At 34.4% G+C, this 24,940-nt stretch overlaps 1 protein-coding gene across 1 annotated transcript in view; it reads right to left on the minus strand.

Annotated features, from left to right (window-relative positions):
• The window catches only part of LOC133193485 (ferrochelatase, mitochondrial-like), a 36,167-nt gene that overhangs the window by 2,928 nt on the left and 8,299 nt on the right, over positions 1-24,940 (minus strand). The window contains exons 4-10 of the mRNA XM_061329453.1: positions 24,282-24,430; positions 23,549-23,621; positions 8,262-8,430; positions 5,585-5,683; positions 3,937-4,044; positions 2,373-2,537; positions 403-459 (exon numbers count right to left, since the gene is read on the minus strand). Of these exons, the coding sequence (XP_061185437.1) occupies positions 403-459; positions 2,373-2,537; positions 3,937-4,044; positions 5,585-5,683; positions 8,262-8,430; positions 23,549-23,621; positions 24,282-24,430 (820 nt within the window). The remainder of the gene's footprint in view (positions 1-402; positions 460-2,372; positions 2,538-3,936; positions 4,045-5,584; positions 5,684-8,261; positions 8,431-23,548; positions 23,622-24,281; positions 24,431-24,940) is intronic.

The raw sequence follows: 24,940 nt of genomic DNA on the forward strand, positions 1-24,940 counted from the left end.
TTGAGTCTTGTCTATTGCCGCATGGCTAGAATGTACCAACTTCATTATGACGTTTCTCTTAGACCCTCATTTTGAATTTGATACATAAGATTTATGCAAAAAGGAATGAAAACAGAAATAACATTTGGACAGAGTTCAAATAATCTTAATACTACAACTCAAAACAAAATGACTTATAGCAAAATGGCAGTAAAGTAGCATGTGAGGAGTTCAAAAGAAATGAACTGACAATGAATGCCAAAAAGTAGTGTCATAGAGATATCAGCAACACTCTTGCCGTGTGGCGATAGACAGAACCTAATGTTGAATCGAACAACAGACATCATCAATTTGGCTTATTCCAACCCGAATTTGACTAAATTGATTAGCAGCTTTTATTTATTCATACTTAGAATTACCTACCTTGATGAAAGTTAAGCTGCCATTCATAGCTGGGGCTCGTCTGATGTTGATGTTGTGCTGAAAAAGAAAACAACTTGAGATTACAGAATACCATATACATACATGTAATGAGAACCTCTTTCAGAAATCAATGCAAGTTAAGTTTAAGGTTAAGGAATATTTTATTTAGAATTAGGAAAAACAAAGACTTTGCTGTAAATCATTTGAATATCATGAGTTTCTCAAGCTTTGATCACTGAAGCTGAGGCTGGATAACATGATTTAACAACGATTCAAAAGTTATGGCCAAGGTTACAGTTTTTCAAAAGAAGGTCAAACTCCAAGGATAATGTCAAAGGGGCAAAATTTTTGGCACCCAAGGGAAGGTCTTGTCAAAAGAAATACACCTGAAAAACATGAAAGGCCTAGAACCAACTGTTCAAAAGGTATGGCCAAGGTTAAAGTTTTTCAAAAATACATGTAGGTCAAACTTCAAGGTCAAGCTTTAATGGTCAAAATTGTTGGTACCCAAAGAAGTTCTTGTCACAAGAAATATACATGTGTAATATGAAAGCCCTAGATCAAAACATCTGGCCAAGGTTAAAGTTTTTTAAAAGTAGGTCAAACTCCAAGGTCAAGGTAAAAAGGTAAAAAATCTTTGTACCCAAGGAAAGGGAATACACCTGTGAAGTATGAAAGCCCTAGCACTAACCGTTCAAAAGTTATTGCCGAGGTTAGAGTGTGGAAAATTTTGCAAAAGTGGGTCAAACTCTAATGTCAAGGTCAAGAGGTCAAATGTGTTGGTATCCAAATAAGGACTACACATGTGAAATATGAAAGCCATAGCTCCAACCAATCAAAAGTTAAGGCAAGGTTAAAGTTTTAGTGGATAAACAGACAGGCAGATGGACAGACAGAGCAAAAACTATATGCCCCAGAATCTTCAATTACAGGGGCATAAAACAATCGAATACTAACATCATCATTAACATTTAGATGGTTATCATAGGTTAATCATTTTTTTGAGGTTCAAAAAGTTTTATACTATTGCATAAATTTCTTTTATTGAATTCAGTAAGGGAGATATATTATACAATTCAACTAAGTTTAGTTCTAGGTCTGTTTAAATTAAAACATATACTGTGCAACAGTTATCGTAAAGAAAATGACCTAGCAGGAAGGATAACTCTTGGTAGAATTTAGCCTTTACAAGAAAATAAAGTGGCAGGAAACTTGGCAAAAAAAAATGATACTGAACATAATGTCTCATAATCGGATATATGTACTATTATAGTACAATAAAACGTGTAAAGTTTTCCCAAATAATGTTTTCATGATTATCATCATTTTCATCAGTGCGATTGAATCAACTGATTAGCATGTTCAAAAATCCTTTAATTATAGTTTTTTTTTTCCATTTGAACACACTACAGACAGATGTATGCAAGATCCTGTTTCATCACTAGAAATGCTCACTTGAGCTTATAGATAAGTGACTTTGACAATGACAGTTTGAAAAATATGGCAATAAAGCAATATTAAAAAACACATGAGAGACTCCATCCTCAACTTCCAAGTTATATTTTACTACACTGAACAGCATTTTTTTAAGTAAAGCTCTAATTTAATTCTAATAGTCATCAAATATTGGATTTTCTGCAAAAACTGGACAGCAGGAATTGGCATATCACTAGAAAGATCCATTGCTTTTAGGTGAATTTTCATGAACTATTGCCAAGTAACTAAGGGCCCCTATATGATTTCAACATCTCAATGTCATGTGATCATGATTTTTTTGTGAAATTTATACAAGACAATGTCAAACTTTTAGATCAAAATACCCAAGTTGACTTTATTACAACCATGGGTTACAAAGATATGACCTGGAAATACCATGTGACAAAATTGACCGAACAAAAAGAAATTGCAAAAAAATGTATCAACTTATTAGGGAGCGGGATTGGGGGGGGGGGGGGGATAGTGTATTTAACCTTCTCTCCTAGTTCCTCAGCATATTCCAGATCCAATTCAAAGAGAGTTTCAATATGGTCACTAGTGAAGGCAATGGGGACTAATAAGATGTTCTTCTTCCCTTTGGCAGCAAGTCCTTCTATAGCGGAATCTGTCGCAGGCCCTAGCCATGGAAGAGGTCCAACCTTAAAAAAAAAATCAATCATCACAAAATTTAAAACACACAGGATTTAGACAATACATGATCATTTTAATTTCTATTCATAAACTCAGAAAATAAAATGGTCATGGTTGAGTTGATAACAGTAACTAATTAGTACTAACTAATTAATAAGATTTTTCTTGCGACACCACTAAATAGACAAGAGACTGAACTACGTTAGAAACCGGTCTGGACTAGATAAGATTGGACTAGATAGATTACACTGGTCTAAGCTAGACTGGACAAAACTTCACTGGACCAGACCAGACTAGACCATACTAGACTAAACTTAACCAGATTGGACTAGCTAACTAGACTGAACTAGACCAGACTTGTCTACACTAGTGTTGACTGCACTAGACTAGACCACAATGGACTAGACTGGAATACACTAGATTGAACTGCATTTGTCTAGACTGTACTAGTCTAGACTAGACAGGACTACACTAAACTAGACTAGACCAGACCAAATTGGACCAGACTGAACTGGACTAGACTGTACTAGACTAGACTAAACTAGACTGTCATACACTAGACAATACTTTACTAGACTGTACATCAAACTGGACTTTTGAGGAATACAAACCAATGAGAATTTAGGTCACCAATTGAGAGACGCTAATTATGCACAGTCAAGAATGCCACGCCTAAATGAAAGTCCAAGGTTAACAGAGATTTGTACCAAGATGCATTAATTTACCAAGTTTGATGATTCTAGGTCTAATAGTTTTCTAGTTATGAACCGGACAGGATTTTTCCATATTTGACCATAGCTTCTTAATTAAAGGTCATAGCGACCTATTTTTAATGTGCAGCACACCTTCTACCAAAGATGTATCAGCTGACAAAGTTTGATAATTCAAGGCCTAATAGTATTAAAGTTATGAGCCAGACAAAGCTAACAGACAGACGGATGGACGAACAGACTGACGGACATGAACAGCATAACATAATATGTCCTGTCTTACAAAGGGCGTTTAAAAAACTCAGAGAACGAAACGTTCATGTTTGTGTTTGGCATTAGATTTTAATAAAATTGATTGATTGATTGACTGACTGAGTTAGTTATTTAGCTAGTCTAGCCTAGCCTAGTCTAAGTCAAGTAAGTAATGTCACCCAAGGACATCTTGTAAGCAAGTTAGTGTTGTCAAACATGAACATCTTGTTTTCTGAGGTTTTTAAATAGCCTTTGTAAGACAGGATGTATTATGTCATGGTGTTCATGTCCGTTAGTCTGTCTGTCCATCTGTCTGTCTGGTTCATTTAAGGTAATTATAGACAAACATGATTTTCAATCTCCTTTGTAAGTGAAAATGTACTCTTAAAAACTTTATAGAACATTCAGCATTCTGGTATTTTTGTCAAATCTTTGAAATTTTTACCTTAGACTGCCAAACCAGGCGGTACTGGTTGCTGTAATTCAGAGCTTCCATTACTCTGTTAACTGTAGCTCCTACTTCTGCTGGGTAAGGATCACCTCTGTTCACAACCTGTACATTCAAGTTTACATCAACATCAAAATAAGTTTCTTGACCAGGGTTCTCCATGGGCCATTTAATGTGGCATAGTTCCGGCACAGTAAAATATTAGCATCACAGTAAGATCAGTATTCAGTAACATATATGTATGCATTTATTAAACTCAAAATGAAACTCTAATTTATGCATTATTTTTCAGTTTTTAATGCAAAAGCATACTGGAAAATTTACTCTAATTAGGGACCATTGTTTCGCTTGCACAAGCAATCATGTTCTAGATCCCTGCTGAACTTTATGCATGCACTGATGAAAAAAGGGAATCAATTTGTTTTCACACTTCCCAATAATTGCAAATTGAAATTTTAAAACAAATTAATTACTTAGCTTTACTGTAGATAACCATGTCTCTAAAATTGCATTGCCACTGTGAGCCAAACATCCTACATGTATCGTAAATCTGGTATTGATGTAATGTTAAAGACGTACAACACAGTGGGGGAGATTAAACGTTTTACGTGACATCAAATTTGATGTTAACAATAAAGCGTCAAAATGACGAGTGAAACAATCCTGATGTATTTTAAAGTAGAAACAGAAAAATGGGATTAGGGGCTTGATTGTTATTTCTTTATGAGTACCAAATTCTATCATTTTTTTTTTTTTTGTATTTACACCCCCCTTACCCTCTATGAAAAGGAAGAAACGAAATTTCTTTAATTTCATAATATGTAAATCGTATCCATGATCGTATCTCCTAAATGTCAATTGAACTATAGACTTCATGATTGTGTGTGATCGCCAGTCAACAGCTCCAATTATAATACAAGTGACACATGTTTATATCATGTGTATTCATGGCATTTAACATCCATAACTGCCATGTTTTACATCTAGTGTAAATTTTAACAACATATGAATGGGTAAATTCTAGAGGATCTCCGACAGAGTATTCAATGTAGTGGTCAACTGCATCAAAAAAAGGCACTCTGCTGCGATTCATTAACAGTGGTAAAACAAACATCTGAGTATACGATTTTTGTTAAGTGGAAAAGCACCTGTCCGCTGGCTGCTACCACTTATCAAATAACTTGCCCGCCAAACAAATTTGGTTGTCTCGGGCATCAGGCAATGCTATTTGTCTAGCCCTGTATTATTTTCAGGTTCTATAAACTTATATTATTTGTTTATATTTGTTAATATGTATGTATTTTTGGAAAGAGGAGAGGGGGTTCACAGTACATGTACATGTATTCTGATTTTTCATTAACACTATGTATACATACTCAATATCCATGAATTGTTTTATTAAATTCATTCTTCAATCTGCCATATAATTAATGCCCTTTGTATATTTAATTATAGTTATTCAGAAATGTTGGGTTTTAAAAAAATTATTTAGTGGTTTCTTCACGAATTTGGTTGTGAAAGACTGCGAATATTAGCACTTGTGCCACAGTCAAATTTAAAATGATGGAGAACCCTGCTTGTCATTCTTCATAAGGTAGTGTAAGCTTCAAAAGATAAATAACATCATACTAGATCCCATGCTCACCTTAAGAGGGAGAGAGTGGGCGGAAAACAGGATTACAACATCATCCTGATCTTTGTCTGGAAATTTGGCAAGTTCACTCTGAATGCTTTCTACAAAAGCCTGCAATAAATGAAATATGGTTAATGCAACATATACATATAACCATTAGATCTCACCTTTGTATGAAGGTGTGAAAAACACATGGATCAAGGATGTAAACCAACAAGAACAAGAAAAAGATTTTTAAAAGATATTTCCTATAAAATCCCCGATCTCGGATCATGATTTAAACAAACTTGAATCTACACTACTTGAGAATGGTTATCTATTAATATTTGCTGTGCTTTTTAAAGATATTTTCATTATTTTCCCTTGTATATACATTTGTGGTATCTCTCTATTATATAAACATACAGAGAGCAAATATCTTTATACCTGTATGAAGTTTTTCGAAGGTCATAGGTCATTACGTAACCTAATCACACAGCGCAGTAATATGTACATAAAAAGACTTACTCTACTTAGCACTATAGCATGTCTTTCATGCATTAAAATGAACAAAATACCCAAGTAAAATAATAATCATTTTATTTACAATGTAAACGAGTAATTAATACAGTTCTTGATCGATTTTACATAGAGAATAGAAAACTACGTGTTATAAATTTCATGTCTGAGCTGCATAGTCTCAACGTTTACCCTTATTTTTTTTGTAGACTTCTGAATGCTTTTTTTTTCATTTAACTTTACTCACAATAAATTTGAAAATCTGTTGGAAAATAGCAATGTAATGCAATCATGCCACAACAGCTGACAAACACTGCACTTTGGAAGTTCGGTAGGCACACCTCCATCATCAAGATCATTGTCTTAACAATGTAAGCTGTTGCCTGTGTCTCCGTGTTAACATCATAATAAATATGCCTTATTGAAATCGTAGATTTTATGTTTCTGATCAAATTTCATACTTGATTTCAAGTTAACTGGTCTGGGCTCCATCCATCCCTTTCCGACCGAAATTCCTCCAACTTTTTATTATCAAACATCTGACATGTTTCTTGTGTTTTTTAAACATCGAATATGGGTTCTCATGAATACAAAAATTCCCACACACCAATATGCTCACTATAATTGATCACAAGTAGCCTTTCACAGAATATTCCCTTCGAAACAGAATCCTTTGCCAGATGAATTTGAAGCATAACCGCTTTTCAAGCCGATTTACACCTTGCGTAATTTGTCAAAATTTACGACGAACAATTAGTGCAATATTTATATTCGATTATATTTGATTGTCCGTCTCAAATGTATATATAACAGACCTGTTTACCCATATTGTTGTCTCTCAGTATCTTTTATTATATTTGTTAGTGAGATTCGGCATTTCCCCGTAAGATTTCACTTTCCATCGATTTTACATATTACTAGAGAACAAGTACATGTGCATTCTGATTACTAAAACATGGTTTAATAACAAAGAAAAACATCATAACTTGCCTTCTTTCGAGGGGTTTCTGTCATTTTTTAAACCACCACGTTTTGACAACCTGACACCACTTAAGTGATTGAAATCCATCTCATTTTTTAGCGGTTAAAAAGTGTCAAACTGAGAAAGATCATACCGAAAATCAACAGCTAAAATCCAAACGAACTGATTTCCAATTTCCGTATTTTTATAATAGCAAAACGTGAGACGTTTTTTGGACTCAAAATCCGTACAAAATCCGTACAAAATACAAAAATCGTAAGAGTAAACAGGTCTGATATAAGTAATAAATAACAAGTTTAAAAACTTCACTGGGAAAAGAAGTGGATTGGTACGTGATCAAATCTTCTGAGAAGGCCTTTGGCTTCACAGAATTTGATCACGTGACCAACCCACTTCATTTCCCAAAGAAGTTTTTAAACTTGTTATTTATCACTTATAACAGACCTGTTATTTATTTCATAATTGTGATTTAAACTATAGTAACTGTTACATATCAAATTTTAAATTTATAATTGATAAATAAAATGGAAATTACTTTCAGTGCTATAAATGCTTGAACAGCAAATGATGTGAACAACCTTTAAGTTAATTTTTCTTTATATATTGATGCGGATTGAAGTGGTAAAATTTTTTGTTTGAATTGAGCATTTTGGTCTTTTTCATCCAATATCAATTGTTACATAAAGACACACCCATTTTCTTAGAAACGAGAAAGCAATATTTGTCACTATGTTTTAAGACATCCCACTCTCTGAGACCAGCAATGGGAGTTTTGCTTATATGGGGATTTTATAAAGTTAGGAGAGACTTGGAGACTCCCTGAATCTGTAAAACTCACATACATGTATTGCAACAAACATGTTCATAATTAGGAACTTTACATGCTTATTGAAATTATCACATGCATCAGTTGAACACATGTTTACTTGGTGTTTATTTAAACTGCCAATCTAATTGGCTATTGTATTTATCAAATACCTGATTTACTGGTATTCAAATGAAGCATGTGACGGCTTTTCCTTACCGAAGAAATAGGCGTGTCATTATGTAAGCTGAAAACATTCCTTTCCAACATAAAATTTTACCACACCAATGCACATCATTGTATAATGAAAGAATTGCAAGACTAAAAGAATCAGGATTTAAAGCAAATGAATGGATTTAGTTCTGATATCTGAAAAGCTGTTTTTGAGATATAACAACTCTGACCTGAATCAGGCCAGGGTGTGTGGGCCAGCGGTCGATACAGCTCCACAGTATGCTGGAGGGTTGTGCTCGCTTGGCGTAATGTCTGTAGAAAGCATTGATACTGCTCCCAGTTGTAGAACAGCTGTACTGAGGGTACTGAGTGAAGGCCACGCCCCTCTCTATACCATCACTGTAAAAGATTATATAAACTAATTAAGGGAGCCAACTGGGGTTTTATTGTGTGAAAACTTCTATCAGTCAGGGGTGAGACTGAAATCCGTCATTTTTGAAAAATGATGGATAATCGTCATATTCACTAAGTACGTATTTTCGTCATTTTTGTCAATATGACTTACTATCGTCATATTTTCTTTTTCAACTTAATTCTTCTATCCTGGTTACATAAAAGCGAAATTTGAATTCACCGCTGAAAGAAGAGTGTTTACGCAAGTTTCATTTCATCCAGGTCACTAATTACTGCCGACCACGTGCGTTAGAACATCAACATGGAAGGTGAAAGTTATTATTTAGCGGTAAAATGTCGAATTTTGGTAGAACTAATTCGCCATTTTTACATGGCTTTTAGCCCTATAAAAGCATATAGTACACCGTCTGGAAGAATACGTACTTGTAGAGAAAAGTCTCGACAAAAAGTTAAAGCCATAAAAAAGTAGTGCGCCCTGTAAAACAAGCGAGATATTTCAGTGCGCTCAAACCCTCCATTTTGAAAAAAGACGGAATATCGTCATTTTCGTCTTCTTCCTATTTAATGCAAATAAATTGACAAATAACTCTTCCACTCTTATTTTTGCTTGGGAAATTTATACTGTCAACATAACCAGTATTGTAGTCAACTGTATTAGAGAAATGAAGTTCGTTTACAATGTTTTTTGTCCTTTTTTCGGTTGGTGGATCTAACATTTTTCAAAGAGAGGTAACTTGGTTTTCTAGAAACACTCTAAATTTTTATGACTGTTTTTCGTCATTTTCTTAAAAATGACGAGTTTAAGTCATAATAAAAATTTTATTTTATGGCTTAAAATCGTCATTTTAAAATGACGGATTTCAGTCTCACCCCTGACTGTCCATAGAGAAACTCTTTAATTTTATACCATATATACCTTACACTGACTTCAGTATACATGCCAAGTTTAGTGAAAATCTACCGTCTGGTTATTTTTGAGGAACCGTCTCAAAATACAGGTACATTTACTATGGGATTATATAGGAAAATACCATTTTTTCGCACTTCGGAGCAAATTATACAAATACTACTATAGACTTTTTGCTCAAATTTTATTATTTGATGAGTAATACTATATTGTACATTTTGTGCAAGAAACACAAAATTCTACCGTCTGGTTTCCAGAGGGGGCATCTCAAAATTTCAAAATCCATGATATTTTCTGGTTTTTATGGAGTACAACAAAACATGACAGATACCATGGATTTACTTAAAAAATAATAACAATGAATGCTAGATTCTCAATTTCCTATGTTTAAAATTTCAAGAGCATATATTTTATACTTTTTATTCTATGGCATAATTAATGACCCAGCTTAAAGAACTTCGGTTATTCATAACGTCAAAAACACACTACTACGACGTCTTTCTACCCATCATTTGAAAAATCGTTAAAAAAATCAGTTATTTAAAAACATAATTAGATTTTTTAACCTCATATTTCCTAAATTTGTTATTTTTTTTTTTTTATAAATTATGTAAAAATAGTTGCTTTAAAAGAGTAAATACGCTTTGTTTTACTATGCTGCGTGAAGTATTGCGCAATGAAAACCCCAGTCGGCCCCCTTAAGGATGGACTCTTCTCATTTATTGAATTCAAAAATTAATGAAAAGACAATATCACTATGTGATGGTATCCGCTAAATCTTCATTTGACTGTCTTATTTTAGGAGCAAGGTCATGTCAAGGTCATTAACTTTATTCTTGACATTAAGAACCAAAGCTTACTGTTGCCAATCATATAATGCCTACTTCTATTTCAAAAGATTAAATGTTTTTCTTTTGGTATAAAATGATGAAACCATAAAAGCTCTCTCCGATCTTGGATGATACAAATGAAACTACAATAGATATTGGCTAACCTAAATTTCCTGTATTTTCTGAATTTTAAGGGAATACTTATTTTTCTATGCTTCGTACATTCATATGGTGAAGCAGTCATACAACAGGGAATTATTTAATCTTAGACTAATTATAAATCCTGGATTTTCAGAAAATTCTGAAATCAGGTGTAGTGCCCGAAAACTAACTTAGTTTTGCTTGAAATTATCAGTTTTCACTGTAGTAGATACTGTCTAAATGGGTAAGTGTGTATATAAGAAGCTAATATAATTGAATTATTGTTTATTTTTATTCATTCATGTTTTTATTGTGTTCCAATTTCATATTTTTATTGTTTATTTTCAGTCATAATTATTATTTCTAGGGTAAATGTCTTTTATGCAGTGTATCTGGTGTTCTACTGTTGTAGCTGTAGAAAATAATGACGCATGCGCAGATGGGGGTTAGTCGATGCCTGGCATCAAAAAACGACTAACCCCCATTTGCGCATGCGTCATTATTTTCTCGCTAAATTCTGCAGTTTTCTGCAATCAAACGGCGATATTAAAATAATCCATCGAATTTCCGTCATTAAATTATGCTACGACTCCACTGTTATCGCAAAACGTTCCTTCCGAGTTGTAGATATCCGTTAAACATTGCCAACAACGCACGGCTTCATAGTCCCCATGAATGAAGACCCGACTGAAGAAATGACTCGCAGCAAACAAAAATACATACCGATGCGTATTCCGCACGACAACTGCAAACACTTACATATGTTTTCACAACCGTAACAACTTTTAAATCCAACGAAATGGTCAGAAAACCGCAGCGATGTAAACACTACCAAATTTACAGCAGCTTCCTTATGCAGACAACCACTCCTCGACGTCACAGTCGTAAAATACGACGTCACAGGTACACTCTTTTCCCGAACTTTTCTAATGCAAAATGGCGATTAAGCATTGTACGTAATATAAGGTATACTGTCTTTATTGTTCAGCACACGTACTTTTAATTGTTTGTAAAAAGTTCTCCTTTAACCAGGTAATTGAATATCACAAGAGGAAAGGAAACTGGAATGTCTTCAGTACAGAAATCGGTCTTTGAAATTTGAAGATCCATGATCCGCCCACTTGTTTCACCTCCAGCTAAGAGGTGCATATTTAGTGTGCAAATCGAGAGTTTTAAAGCCATTGTGACGTCACCCTCAATAATTTGTAACAGATCAGTGAAATCTTACACATGAATCAATAAAAAATAATAATAAATTATTTAATATAGTTAAACTGTGGAAAACGTTAGTTTGAATTCTTGTGTACCATAAACAAATTCCCAAGCCTTTGTGACATTACTCCTAAACTTGCAATGACGGGGAACAGAGAAAAATACTGCGTCATAAATATAATAATAATAGTATTTGAATACACCAGTCAGATTAAACCACCCCGTGTCCTCTTTTCTTGTACTTTACAAACGTTTTTTTTTTTTAGACAGAATACCCCCCCCCCCCTTGGCGAAAAACGGATCGAGTACTCAGTTCAAATATTTTAATTTTTATTATTTTCATCATCAATATATATATATATTTGTATTGGCTCAAAAAAAGAATTGAACAAGTTAAATTGATGCAAAGCATCAAATAGACCTCAAAAATATATAAAGCAAAAATCTTAAGTATTTCCAAAAGAAAGAGCACCCCCCCCCCCTTCCAAAAAAATGCATTTATGGCAGAATCTAGGAGAGGTGGATCTAAGAAAAAAAAAATTTCTTCAGTGGCATGTCTGATGCACCTTGGAATTTAGTGTTTTTTTTATTTTTTATTATAGCCTTAAAATATTTCTGAATCTAGGGAGAATCCACAGTGTGCAAGTCTTTCTAAGACACTGTGAGTTACCCCAATACCCTGCATATTTCACTTACCCATTGAGAAGAAGGTAAACATGGCCTATTTACACCCTTCATACGTTCAAAGGCAACATTTCTCAATATTTGAAATTTTAATTCTTTTCCCCAGACACTCTCCTTCCTATCTATGCCCTAAAATCTGTCCATCCCACTCCGTGCGAATCCTAAGACATATTTACGGGGAAAACCCTGCGCTTTGCGTGGTCAATGAAATGGGGTAAATTAGTAACCTGTGGCATACTTATACTTTCTAAAATCAAATTAAGGGTTACATACAAATTCCAACATTTATTTAAATTTCATTTTTATTTAACTTTGTTTATTGTTTACTCTTTTATTTTCTATAATTATATGTTTCATTTTAAATGTATTATTATTATTATTATTATTGAGCACATAAAATATTGAAATTATGCCACCACCACCACCCCCACCCCCGAAAAAAAATTAAAGGCGTCATATTATTCTTTAAAAATAAAATTTAAAGCTTTAATCTTATATCTGTAAAAGTTTTGGATCCTTCCCTCAACACTGTTGACATCATTTGTCTCGGATAACATAAAGATAAGCGTAAGCCAGCGTTAATTGCGCTTTGATTGAATTCAGTCTACATGCAGCTACACCAGAGAAAATCCACAGAATTTCTTCCCATGTAGAAAAGTGCATCTTTATGATAGACTTTTACACTGTTTGACTTTTCTGTGTGTGTTTTATCCCCTCGCAACGGAGTTGCGTGTTTGTTTGTGGGTGAGTGAGATAATTCTGTGCGAAACGGAAGTGACGTAATTTGCATCGGAATCGATGTCGGATGCTGCCTTAGCTTATGGATAATAAATTGCGCAGCTCGATCACTATATAAAAGTATGCTGCTAATCTATTATTATTATCATTTTCTTTAGCCTCATGTGGTTTTCTACCTTCTCAATATTTTTGTCCCCGTTTCAGACAATTGTGGATATGTTACAAATCTTGCATTTTCACGAGTATCTTATTTGTGGTATTATAATCTTCCATTTATACCTACATGTTAAATATAACATGGTTAATATTCTACCATATTACGATATTTTAATATTATTTAATTAAATGTAATCTTATTGTAATAATTGTATTTGCCCTCTGAGGGCCCTTGATTGGTGAATAAACATACTATTATATATCATATTTCAACAACATGGGAATGGAAAGGGGCTGTAAGCCTTTGAATGAAATTGTCCATACAAGGACTCTTTTCGGACAAACTATTATTGCGCAGATTTAGAGGGATATCTGGAGTGTCCAACTCCACCCTCGGATATTTTCTGAGATATAAAATTTAAATAGCAAAGTAAACCAAAATGACCCCCCCCCCCCCGTTTAAAAAAAACTCAGACACTTAGGACACTTGGTAAAATGTGATCGAATGAGTCATTTACATGTCCTAACACCCGCTCCCAAATAGATTGTTCGCTGATTCTTGGCTACTCCAAAAAATTTGAGATTTTTTTTTCTGTTGGAGTTGCCCCCTCATTCTCCTAACCTCAGAAAATAATCACACGTTTCAAAGCACACCATCATGTAAGAAATATTAATTTGTTTATATTTCACATAAATTAATCCTTCTAAATGTAAATCCTGTCTCTCCATATAGCGCCCCTGCATTGATGATGGTTTTCCTGGTCGATGTTCACAGGCTCGACTTGTAGTACTAGTAATGCAGTGCTGGATTTTCAAACTCGCAATCGCGTGGCAATATTGTATAGGAAACAGATCACGTCACATTTTGATAAAATATTTTGGGAAAAATAAAATAAATAATGATAGTGAAGGTAACATTATGTAAGCAAAATCATATAATTGTTCTTTTTTTGCTGGGAAAATTGTTAGACTGGAGTGATGCTTTTATAATATGCACAGTATTATTTCTTCTTCGAACAACAGTTAACACTTTACATGGAGGTTTACAATTCCTTAATTTTGTTGATACTAATGTAGATTAAATATTATCGATAATGTAAACCTTTTGTCTTTATATGCTATTTTTAAATGTCTCGTTTCAGCTGATGCATAAAAAGAGAGATTTCTTTTTATTGACAATACAGCCCCGTAGAATACCTGGGGGGGGGTTGTGTTGTAAGTATAGTTTTTCACTGTTGTAAATCTTTATTTAAATGCTTCCTGTAGTTTCCCCCGTTTTGTTGCAGCATTAAGATCGAGCACTCGCAAACTCCTGCAGTTGAAAAAGAAATATACTAATGTACAACAACCCCCCTCCCCCTTCGAAATAGGTGTTTTGAGTTTGGAGACTTTAGCTTTTTTTTCTGCATAGACATGATAAATATTGCATCTCAAAGTAATTACCAAAAAAAAATCTCAGTAAATGCTAATGATAGATTTATAATTAAGCTGTCAGTGCATAATATCAAATAAAGTAGTTCGTCGTATAATGTAAGCGTTATTGTTTATATTTGCCGTAACATAGAATCAGCTACAAGCAAATCCTTTAAAAAGAAAGTTGACCTAGCGCTGTGGCCATCATAAAACACACAAGTAGATATCTGAACCATTGGTTTAAGTTGCTGAATCCATTAATTGTAAATAAAAAAGGCATAGTGATGAACGGGGGGGGGGGGGGTCAATTCAGAAAGGTGAATCTAGAGTGGGCTTCACATCGGCAATAGCATTACTCATTAGTCATTTTATAAGCATTCTATAGTTTACTGTATTTTAAATTTTAAGGTGAAAAATAAGAGATCAGTAGAACCAATGAGCACCTAGTTTAAAATATTCCATGCAGTGTGGTACTATTTTGTAGCAATCGCATCTTCTCTGGTCTTTCCGGCAAGCATGCATATCCGAGGTTGTTATTCGAGCGTGTCGTAAAGTAGTATATTTATCATAATTTTAGAATTAACTGATATCTTCAGTCTTTGCATTATAAGACCTAAGTAACTGTTACATTTCGTACATTTACATGTGTGTACAAGTTAAACAACAAAGCACGAATCTTTTACCGATAATGAAACGAAATTGTCATGGTACAGTTTATCTACTGTTGTATTCCCAGGATTCCTTACCGTGAGGTCGAGCATGCGTATTCCAGAAAAAAAAAGAGTAACGTAGTTGCTAGCGAACCGATCCCCAAAAAATAATAGAGAAAATATGTAGTAAAATTTGTTGTTACACCACGATAATTTATTTTTGATACATCACATTTCAGTAGTAATCATTAATATTGGTATCACCACCTAACATAGATCCAGGGTAGTATGATGATAACACGTTGAAAGATTGCTGCCGATTTCTTTCTTTGTTTCCTTCTCCAACTGTAATTGGCAAAATGGCAGCAAGAACATTTTAATTAATTTTTTTTCTGTTTAGCGTCCATTCATCTTTCAAAAATCTACCCATCTATATAGTTCTTACTATTTTAAAAGCGATAATGGATCAACAAAAGGAAGACTAAGTGTTTTTCATAATAAACAATGAAAAAGATATTCTAAAATTCACGGTAATGCCTAAAATGAACACACTTGCACTTTGATGGTGTTGTATTTTCGCTGTATTTTCCTCAAACGTTACCGATGGTGAGAACGCAAAGTACACTTCAAATTATTTTAATAAATAAATGCATACATTCAGTACTTTAATGTAAACACAAACATTGGGCTAATCCAGGAGAGGTAAGGTAACAGCACTTAAAACGGCATCAATATGTGAAAATGGAGAGCTTAACTAAGCATTTCAAATTTCAATTGAAGTTTTTGCAGATAGAGACAGATAGAAGGACAGACGGTACAAAAGCATTATGCCACCATCTACATGTAAGTTCGTCGGGGAGGGGTATCCCTCTAGCAAATTCTTCTGAGTTTCATAGTTAGGATTGTTGGCACATTCAATCTCATTTAACAAGCATGCATTCAAATCTAAATAGTTTGGATACATAACTCAAAATGTCTGTCTGTATGTTTGTTTGTATGTTGTTTCACGTCCCTCTCAAGAATTTTTCACTCGTATGGAGACGCCACCACTTGCCGGTGGAGAGCTGCAAATTTTGATCTATACAAGGCACTCAGGGCCATTGAGCAGTAAAAGATCTTTTTCGTGCCAGCACCTACTGCGACAAGGGACCTCGGTTTATATAATCTTATTCGAAGGACTGGTCTCCACGTCCCGTAGTGGATTCGAACCCGCGACGTAAGGATCAACTACATACTCCGCAACCCTAGAGCAGACGTTCTAACCACTGTGCCACCCTAACGACTAACTCAAAATGAAGTACATGTATCTAATCACTAGTTAAAATAATAAACAAATGCTAATATCTGTGTTTGTAATTCATTAAACTGGAGTTCACAGGATATTCAAATATTATCTTTACTTTAAAAAGAAAAAAAAAACCTCAGCTGCTTTATTTATGTATTTGTGGGGCTTGAAAATGAAGGGCATTTAGCATAATCACTTAAAAATGAAATGAAAGTATATTAGATATATGACGTTTTGTGTGAAAATATTATCAAGCATACTTTACAGAGTGGATTGATCATGTGTTTAAAAAAAGGGGGAGAGGGACGATCGTCCGAGTATATGTTTATCCTTAAAAACAAAGGGTAAAGCATTAATTCATGTTTGTGGCCACAAAATCCATGACTTCAAAACTTTTTATCTGGATTGCACAAAGAAAACAAATTCATTCAAAAGAATTCAAAGATGATTTACTGGCATCGTGAGGAATAAACCAAGCACGAAGCATGCATCGTTTTTCAAGAAATGGGGGGGGGGGGATAATTGATGACGTCTGAAAAAGCATACCACCTTCCCCGAAAAAAGAAAAGAAATAAAAGAAAAATACCAAAACTTGCAAAACTTATTTCGGGGGGGGGGGGGGTCCAATTTAGTACCATTAAATCTGCTGAAGAGACTTCTATACAATAGCCAGGAACCTTGCTAATGCCCTTAAGTACAAAACAGTAAAGCTGCAGTCTCATCAGACACTTCATTTCTTTTAAAAATACAGATGGAATTGCAGGTACATGTATTGAGATGCATACATAATACGTTACCATAGATTTCTGTAACATGATTTTCACCTCTAATTTTACATACTCAGTAAATTAAAATGGTATCATATAAAAATATACAAAACACAGTATCACTATATTGCATTTAACCGAAAGCCAAGGCTTGATGCGCGAGTCTCAGATTCAAAGGAGGACGAAATGTGTGTGTAATCTCTTAATTTTTTGTCTTTACAAAATTCAGGAGGCAAAGACATGTTATGTAATTACTTTAATTTAATTCGTTTTAGACTTTCCGATGAGGATGACAGTTATTAGAATAATAATAAATAACTTAACATGGAACTTCTGGAAATACAAGTACTGTACCCCCCCCCCTTCCCTTTTTTTTTTTTTTTTTTTTTTTGTTGAATGGGTTATTCAGTATAGGTCGACAAAATATTCTCATGGTGTTTTTGATAAATATTAAAACGATTCTTGAAGGAATCTAACTTGCGAAGAACAAAATAAAACACTCGCGGCCAGCACCTAGACAGACCATTTGACATACTAATAGATTTAATTTATGAAAGTATCTTTTAGTGATCGAGTTTTCATTTGATAAAATATATATATAAGCTTTTCTGAAACAAAAATCGTAAACAAAGATTGAAACTTCAAAATGTTTTTAATGTTATTTTTTAATGTAGAAGAACTGCTCTCTTAGACGATAGAAATTGAGCAATGGAAGTCATCTAAGTCATGAGTCATTTAACGGAAATAAAAGCGCAGCACTTCCTTGAGCATGTTTAGTAACCCCCCCCCCCCCCGCGCCCTTCTTTTCCTCGGCAATTCTGAGTGACATTTCCTTCACAGGTGGCCTGGCAGGGATACTAGTAATAGCTCTAGTAAAACTGATGAGCATGTTATATAGATCTCTATATTGCTATTCATAATGAAATAGATAATTGTAGCAAAAGAGTTTTGATGGAAATGTGCTACATGTATTACACCGAATCTGTATATTTGAAGAATTTTCCCCCGTTAATGACAGATCTACTACAAATTATAGGGAAAGAATGGAACGACTAATAGTATATTCGGGGGATATCATACAAGTATTTAAAATACGTCGACAGTAACATATATTTACTCATTCCATATACTTCGATTTTTCGGCAAGTGACAATATAGCTAAGATTTTAGTCGAACTTATAATCTATAAAGACTAGTTAAAAATTATAAAAAGCGGTTTTATATCCATATATCTCGGCTGAACCAACGGTAAATATTTATAGAAATGTCTCTTGCACCTGTGCTCAATGGAGGATTTAAAGGGGATGTTGGGGAGGATGTCCGCAAACACCCCTACCCCCCCCCCCCCCACACACACACAAATACACACAGAAACACACCAAAAATTCTTATAATACATCTTAATTTTGTTTGTATAAGACTCTATAATATAAATAAAGTGTGAACAAAAGCATGTGTGGCTTTCGATATTTTAATAGAGAAACTTACGAATTTCACCGAGTATAGGGGAGCATTTTTCCTGGTGGAGGTAGGTATCTAGAATTGTTTTTTTTTAAAAAATATTTAATATAAAAAAGGAGATCGTTATCCAATATCATATAAAATCGCTGGGGATTTATAGATATTTTAACTGAAATCCATTTGCTATTTGCTAAGGCACCTGTATAAAAGATATATAAGAAGTCGACCCCCCTGTTCCAATCACCCCCCCCCCTTCCAGTCAACCCCATTCTCGTTAGTTCTTGATCATACACAAATCAATCGATAAAAGGGTTCAATACAAATTCATTTCGGGGGCAGGTGGGGTATCTCAAATAAACGGATTATCTACAGTATATTTACATGTACATCAAGTACTACTATATCAATGCTGCCTTGTGGAGAATCGTTGTGCCTTACACCTGATTAATCAGTAATAATTTGTTTATAGTACACAAGACTTGAAAACTAATGATTTCCACAGTTTAACTCTTTATTACTTTTTTTTTTATTGATTCATTTGTAAGATTTCACTGATCTGTTACAAATTATTGAGGGTGACGTCACAATGGCTTGAAAACTCGAGATTTGCACACTAAATATGCACCTCTTAGCTGGAGGTGAAACAAGTGGGCGGATCATGGATCTTCAAATTTCAAAGACCGATTTCTGTACTGAAGACATTCCAGTTTCCTTTCCTCTTGTGATATTCAATTACCTGGTTAAAGGAGAACTTTTTACAAACAATTAAAAGTACGTGTGCTGAACAATAAAGACAGTATACCTTATATTACGTACAATGCTTAATCGCCATTTTGCATTAGAAAAGTTCGGGAAAAGAGTGTACCTGTGACGTCGTATTTTACGACTGTGACGTCGAGGAGTGGTTGTCTGCATAAGGAAGCTGCTGTAAATTTGGTAGTGTTTACATCGCTGCGGTTTTCTGACCATTTCGTTGGATTTAAAAGTTGTTACGGTTGTGAAAACATATGTAAGTGTTTGCAGTTGTCGTGCGGAATACGCATCGGTATGTATTTTTGTTTGCTGCGAGTCATTTCTTCAGTCGGGTCTTCATTCATGGGGACTATGAAGCCGTGCGTTGTTGGCAATGTTTAACGGATATCTACAACTCGGAAGGAACGTTTTGCGATAACAGTGGAGTCGTAGCATAATTTAATGACGGAAATTCGATGGATTATTTTAATATCGCCGTTTGATTGCAGAAAACTGCAGAATTTAGCGAGAAAATAATGACGCATGCGCAAATGGGGGTTAGTCGTTTTTTGATGCCAGGCATCGACTAACCCCCATCTGCGCATGCGTCATTATTTTCTACAGCTACAACAGTAGAACACCAGATACACTGCATAAAAGACATTTACCCTAGAAATAATAATTATGACTGAAAATAAACAATAAAAATATGAAATTGGAACACAATAAAAACATGAATGAATAAAAATAAACAATAATTCAATTATATTAGCTTCTTATATACATACTTACCCATTTAGACAGTATCTACTACAGTGAAAACTGATAATTTCAAGCAAAACTAAGTTAGTTTTCGACACTACACCTGATTTCAGAATTTTCTGAAAATCCAGGATTTATAATTAGTCTAAGATTAAATAATTCCCTGTTATACATGTATAAAGATACAATCCTATGTTTGTGAAACACTAAAACCCCCATATGGCAGCTCATAAATAAGGTAAAGTCTCTTTCAAAAGTAGGTCAAACTCCAAGGTCAAGGTCAGAGGTCAACAAGATGTATTTGTGAAACACTGATGCCCCCGCATGGTGGCTCAATGCTAACATTTTTAAATGTAAGTCAAATGTCAAGGTCAAGAGTTCAAAAATGTTTGTAACCAAAGAAAGGTCTTGTCACAAAGAATAAATATGTGTAATATGAAAGCCCTAACACCAACATTAAGAAAATATGGCCAAGATTAAATTTTTTCAAAAGTACATTATACTCCAAAATCAAGGTCATGAGGTAAAAAATGTCGGTACCATTGCTTGTCACAAAGAATACATAAGTCTAATATGAAAGCCCTTGCACCAACTGTTCAAAAGTTAGAGGTAAATCTAAAGTTTTTTCAAATGTAGGTCTAACTCAAAGGTCAAGGTCAAGAGTTTAAAAATGTCTGTATTCAAAGGAAAGTCTTGTTACAAGGAAAACACAAGTGAAATATGAAAATCCTAGCACCAACTGTTCAGAAGTTATAGTCAAGGTAAAAGTTTTTTAAAAGAAGGTCAAACTCCAAGGCTTTCAAAAGCTAACAATATTAGTTTAATTCATTTGATGTATTTTTAAACTTAAGTCCTTCTTTAGTCCCTAATTATTACTTTAACTTAAATTCATTACTGTAGATTCTTTTCTTCGCGAATACTGGTTATTGCATAATGGCTCTTTAACGTCAAATTGTGAAAACAATAATTCACAAGTGGACAGTTAATCAAGAGATTTTTCATGGATTTTAGCACCATTAAAACAAGAGGCCCAGGGGCAACATCGCTCACCTGAGAACTCTGGCTAGGAAAAAACAGAAATCAGTTCAGTCTTGAAAAGTTTAAATATAAAACTGGTTCCGGGGGGGGGGGGGGGGGGGGGGGGGGGTCGTGATTTGTAAAAATTTGAATCTACATTACCTGATGATGCTTCCATTTAAATATGACTAATCATGGCTTTGCTGTTCTTGAGAAGAAGATTTTTAAAGATGTTCCCTATATATTCCTATGTAAAACTTTGATCATCCATTGTGGCCCCACCCTACCCCTGGGGGTCATGATATGAACAAATTTGAATCTACACTACCTGATGATGCTTCCATATAAATATGACCAATCATGACTTTGCTGTTCTTAAGAAGAAGAATTTTAAAGATTTTTCCTATATATTCTTATGTAAAACTTTGATCGCCCATTGTGGCCCCACCCTACCCCTGGGGTCATGATTTGAACAAACTTGAATCTACACTACCTGAGGATGCTTCCATATAAATTTGACCAATCATGGCTTTGCTATTCTTGAGAAGAAGATTTTTAAAGATTTTTCCTGTGTTTTCTTATGTAAAACTTTGATCGCCCATTGTGGCCCCACCCTACCCCCGGGGGTCATGACTGGAACAAATTTGAATTTACACCACCTGAGGATGCTTCCATATAAATAAGACCCATCATGGCTTTGCTGTTCTTGAGAGGAAGATTTTTGAAGATTTTTCCTATGTATTCCTATGTAAAATTTTGATCCTCCATTGTGGCCCCACCCACCCCCGGAGTCATGATTTGAACAAACTTGAATCTACACTACATGAGGATGCTTCCATGTATGTTTCATATTTTCAAGCACAGTGGTTTTTGAGAAGAAGATTTTTAACTGATGCCATTTATTTTTCATGAATTCATAATTATCTCCCCTTGGAAGAAGGCGTGGCCCTTGATTTGAACAAACTTGAATCCCCTTTACCCAAGGATACTTTGTGGCAAGTTTGATTGAAATTGGCCCCGTGGTTCTTGAGAAGAAGATGAAAATGTGAAAAGTTTACGACAACAACTACGACAACGATGACAGACAACAGACAAAATTCAATCAGAAAAGCTCACTTGAGCCTTCGGCTCAGGTGAGCTAATAAAAGTGAGTAATTTTATTTCGTGAGTGGTGTTTCTTGTGAAATAACATGATAATTAATGGTCAGAAACCAAATAAGAATCCTTCCTGTTAAAAAATATTAAATAATGAAATATGACATAGATTATGAAAGCTGAATAAATTATAACTAGAAAACTCATAACAAGAGAAGTGATTCTGTCATTACGTGCCATCTGGTATGGGTTTTTTAATTATAAAACAAATACCTGATTTACTGCATTTTTTCAAAAGATGTTTTTCCTAACCAATCTTTTTAGATATAAAAAAAGATTTTCACTTTTTAAAAAAAATATTGCATCATAATTCTTATCAATAATATTACCTTTGACCCCGACCAATTGACAACCCCCCCCCCCTTTTTTTTCACAGATCTTTTCTCTAAGCACTCTTTGTTTATACACTTAATATGAAATCTGCAGGCTACAAAATGTCCATGGTGTATTGATAATCTCAAGTTCTGACTTTAACTGACCTCACACCTACTGACCCCTAAAAGTTTTGGATGTTTTTCTACTTCCCATTTTTAACCTACTAGTGTATAATTAGAATAAAGTCTGAATAAAAAAACAACTTTTGTGCAAGTCAATGAAATATCTGAGATTTGCAAACAACTCCACTTTTTAGATGTTTATGGATGCAAAATAGTAAAACACTATAAAAGGTTAACTGCATCACAAGGAATGATATGTAAGGATAGAAGTAACTAGCCCTTTGACATTGACTAATGACAAGAAAATATCCTTTAACCACCTTCCACTCATGTAGTACTTATAAAATCTGAAGGGGGAATGGTACTCAACTTCTCACTTCAGATTTAAGTACCAACATGCATGCAGATGGACCACCATCATTAAGCTTATACTGTGCCTGTACATAAATTGGTGTATTCAAAATTTAGCGCAATCACTGGGTATGGACTTGTTGGTGAAATCATGAAGTAGCGCTATACATGTATGTTCCGAATATTGTATTTATAAATGATTTCTTAGCGGTATTCATGAATTAGCACATCGTTGTCTGCGCCAAAGCCGCAAAAATATGAAGCCCGTTTTTTTAAGTACACAGACAGTATGTTTTTTTTCTCCTTTCAGATAGTACTTACTATACAATGTACCTAAATATGTCATATTATATTTTTTGTACACACATGCATACAGTGTTTAATTCTACTAATACTTGTGAGTACCTCTCCATTTCCTCTATAGCATCCTCTGTAAGTGGGTGTACATATCGAAAACCAACATAAAATTTGTGTGGAGCTGGAATTGCAAAACAAAGTTATTATCAGATGATTTAATATCTTATCTGTCTACCAGGAAAATACACAAAAGGCCCATGGACCTATATATTTCTATTGTGGCTCCACCCTACCCCCAAGGGTCATGATTTGAACAAATTTGAATAAACACTACCTGAGGATGCTTTCACATAAATGTGACTTATCATGACTTTGCTGTTCTTAAGGAGATTTTTAAAGATATTTCCTATATATATATTCCTATGTAAAACTTGATTGCCCATTTTGGCCCACCCTAACCCTAATGGTCATGATTTGAACAAACTCGAATCTTCACTTTAAAATGAAGCTTTAATTTCCATAAGTTTCAACTCCTCTTACTCAGTGGTTCTCGAGAAGAAGATTTTTGAAAGATGCCATTAAATTTTCAGTGATTATTAATTATCTCTCCTTAAAAGAGGAAGAACAAACTTAAATCCCCTTCACCAAAGGATGCTTTGTGGCAAGATTGTATGAAATTGGTCCAGTGGTACTTGAGAAGAAGTCGGAAAAGTTAAAAGTTTACAGACAGACAGTCAGATGGACACATGGATGCTGGACAAAATGTGATCAGAAAAAGGGGATAAGTTGAAAACAATCTGATTTAGTCAGTTAAATGTTTATAATGGGTCTGTAGTCTGACCTGTTTGTGGACTGATCTGGTCAAGTATTTTAACCATTCCTTGACCCTGGGTTTCTGTCCACTGTTTGATTGGAGATCCTCCCCCAATCTTCCTGTACTGTTCCTGAATCTTTGGTGTCCTTCTCTGGGCAATCCTTGGACCAAGCACTCTGTTATAAATGCCACCAAATAATTACACCTGACGCTAATGAAAATCAGTTTAGATATACATGTATTCCTATAAAAATCTAAATTCTATTTTTAATGTATTTATGCTTGTCTAACGAAATGAAATATTAGTTGTATCCACATTTATTGACCTTAATCTATATCAATATGACATTCAGCTTGTCAACATGACCTTGATCTATATCAAATATGACATTTAGCTTGTCAACATGACCTTGATCTATATCAAATATGACATTTAGCTTGTCCACATGACCTTGGCTTACAGACTTACAGGTCAATACAACCTTTTGTGTCAAACATGACCTCAACTATCCAAGAAATATGCAGTAATAGCAAATAATTTTCACTTTCAAACTGGCTTCATGCCATTTGAATTATTTTCAGTTTTAGTGACACTGAATAAAATGTGTACGTGGAATAGCATTTTGAAGAAAGAACTTCACTGTTATACAGGTAGATACAGATAGATTTCAACTGGAGACATTTCA

This window comes from Saccostrea echinata, unplaced genomic scaffold, assembly GCF_033153115.1.
Source record: "Saccostrea echinata isolate AGI-Se365-2 ecotype Australia unplaced genomic scaffold, CSIRO_AGI_Sech_v1 ptg000027l, whole genome shotgun sequence".
NCBI classification, from domain to species: Eukaryota; Metazoa; Mollusca; class Bivalvia; order Ostreida; family Ostreidae; genus Saccostrea; species Saccostrea echinata.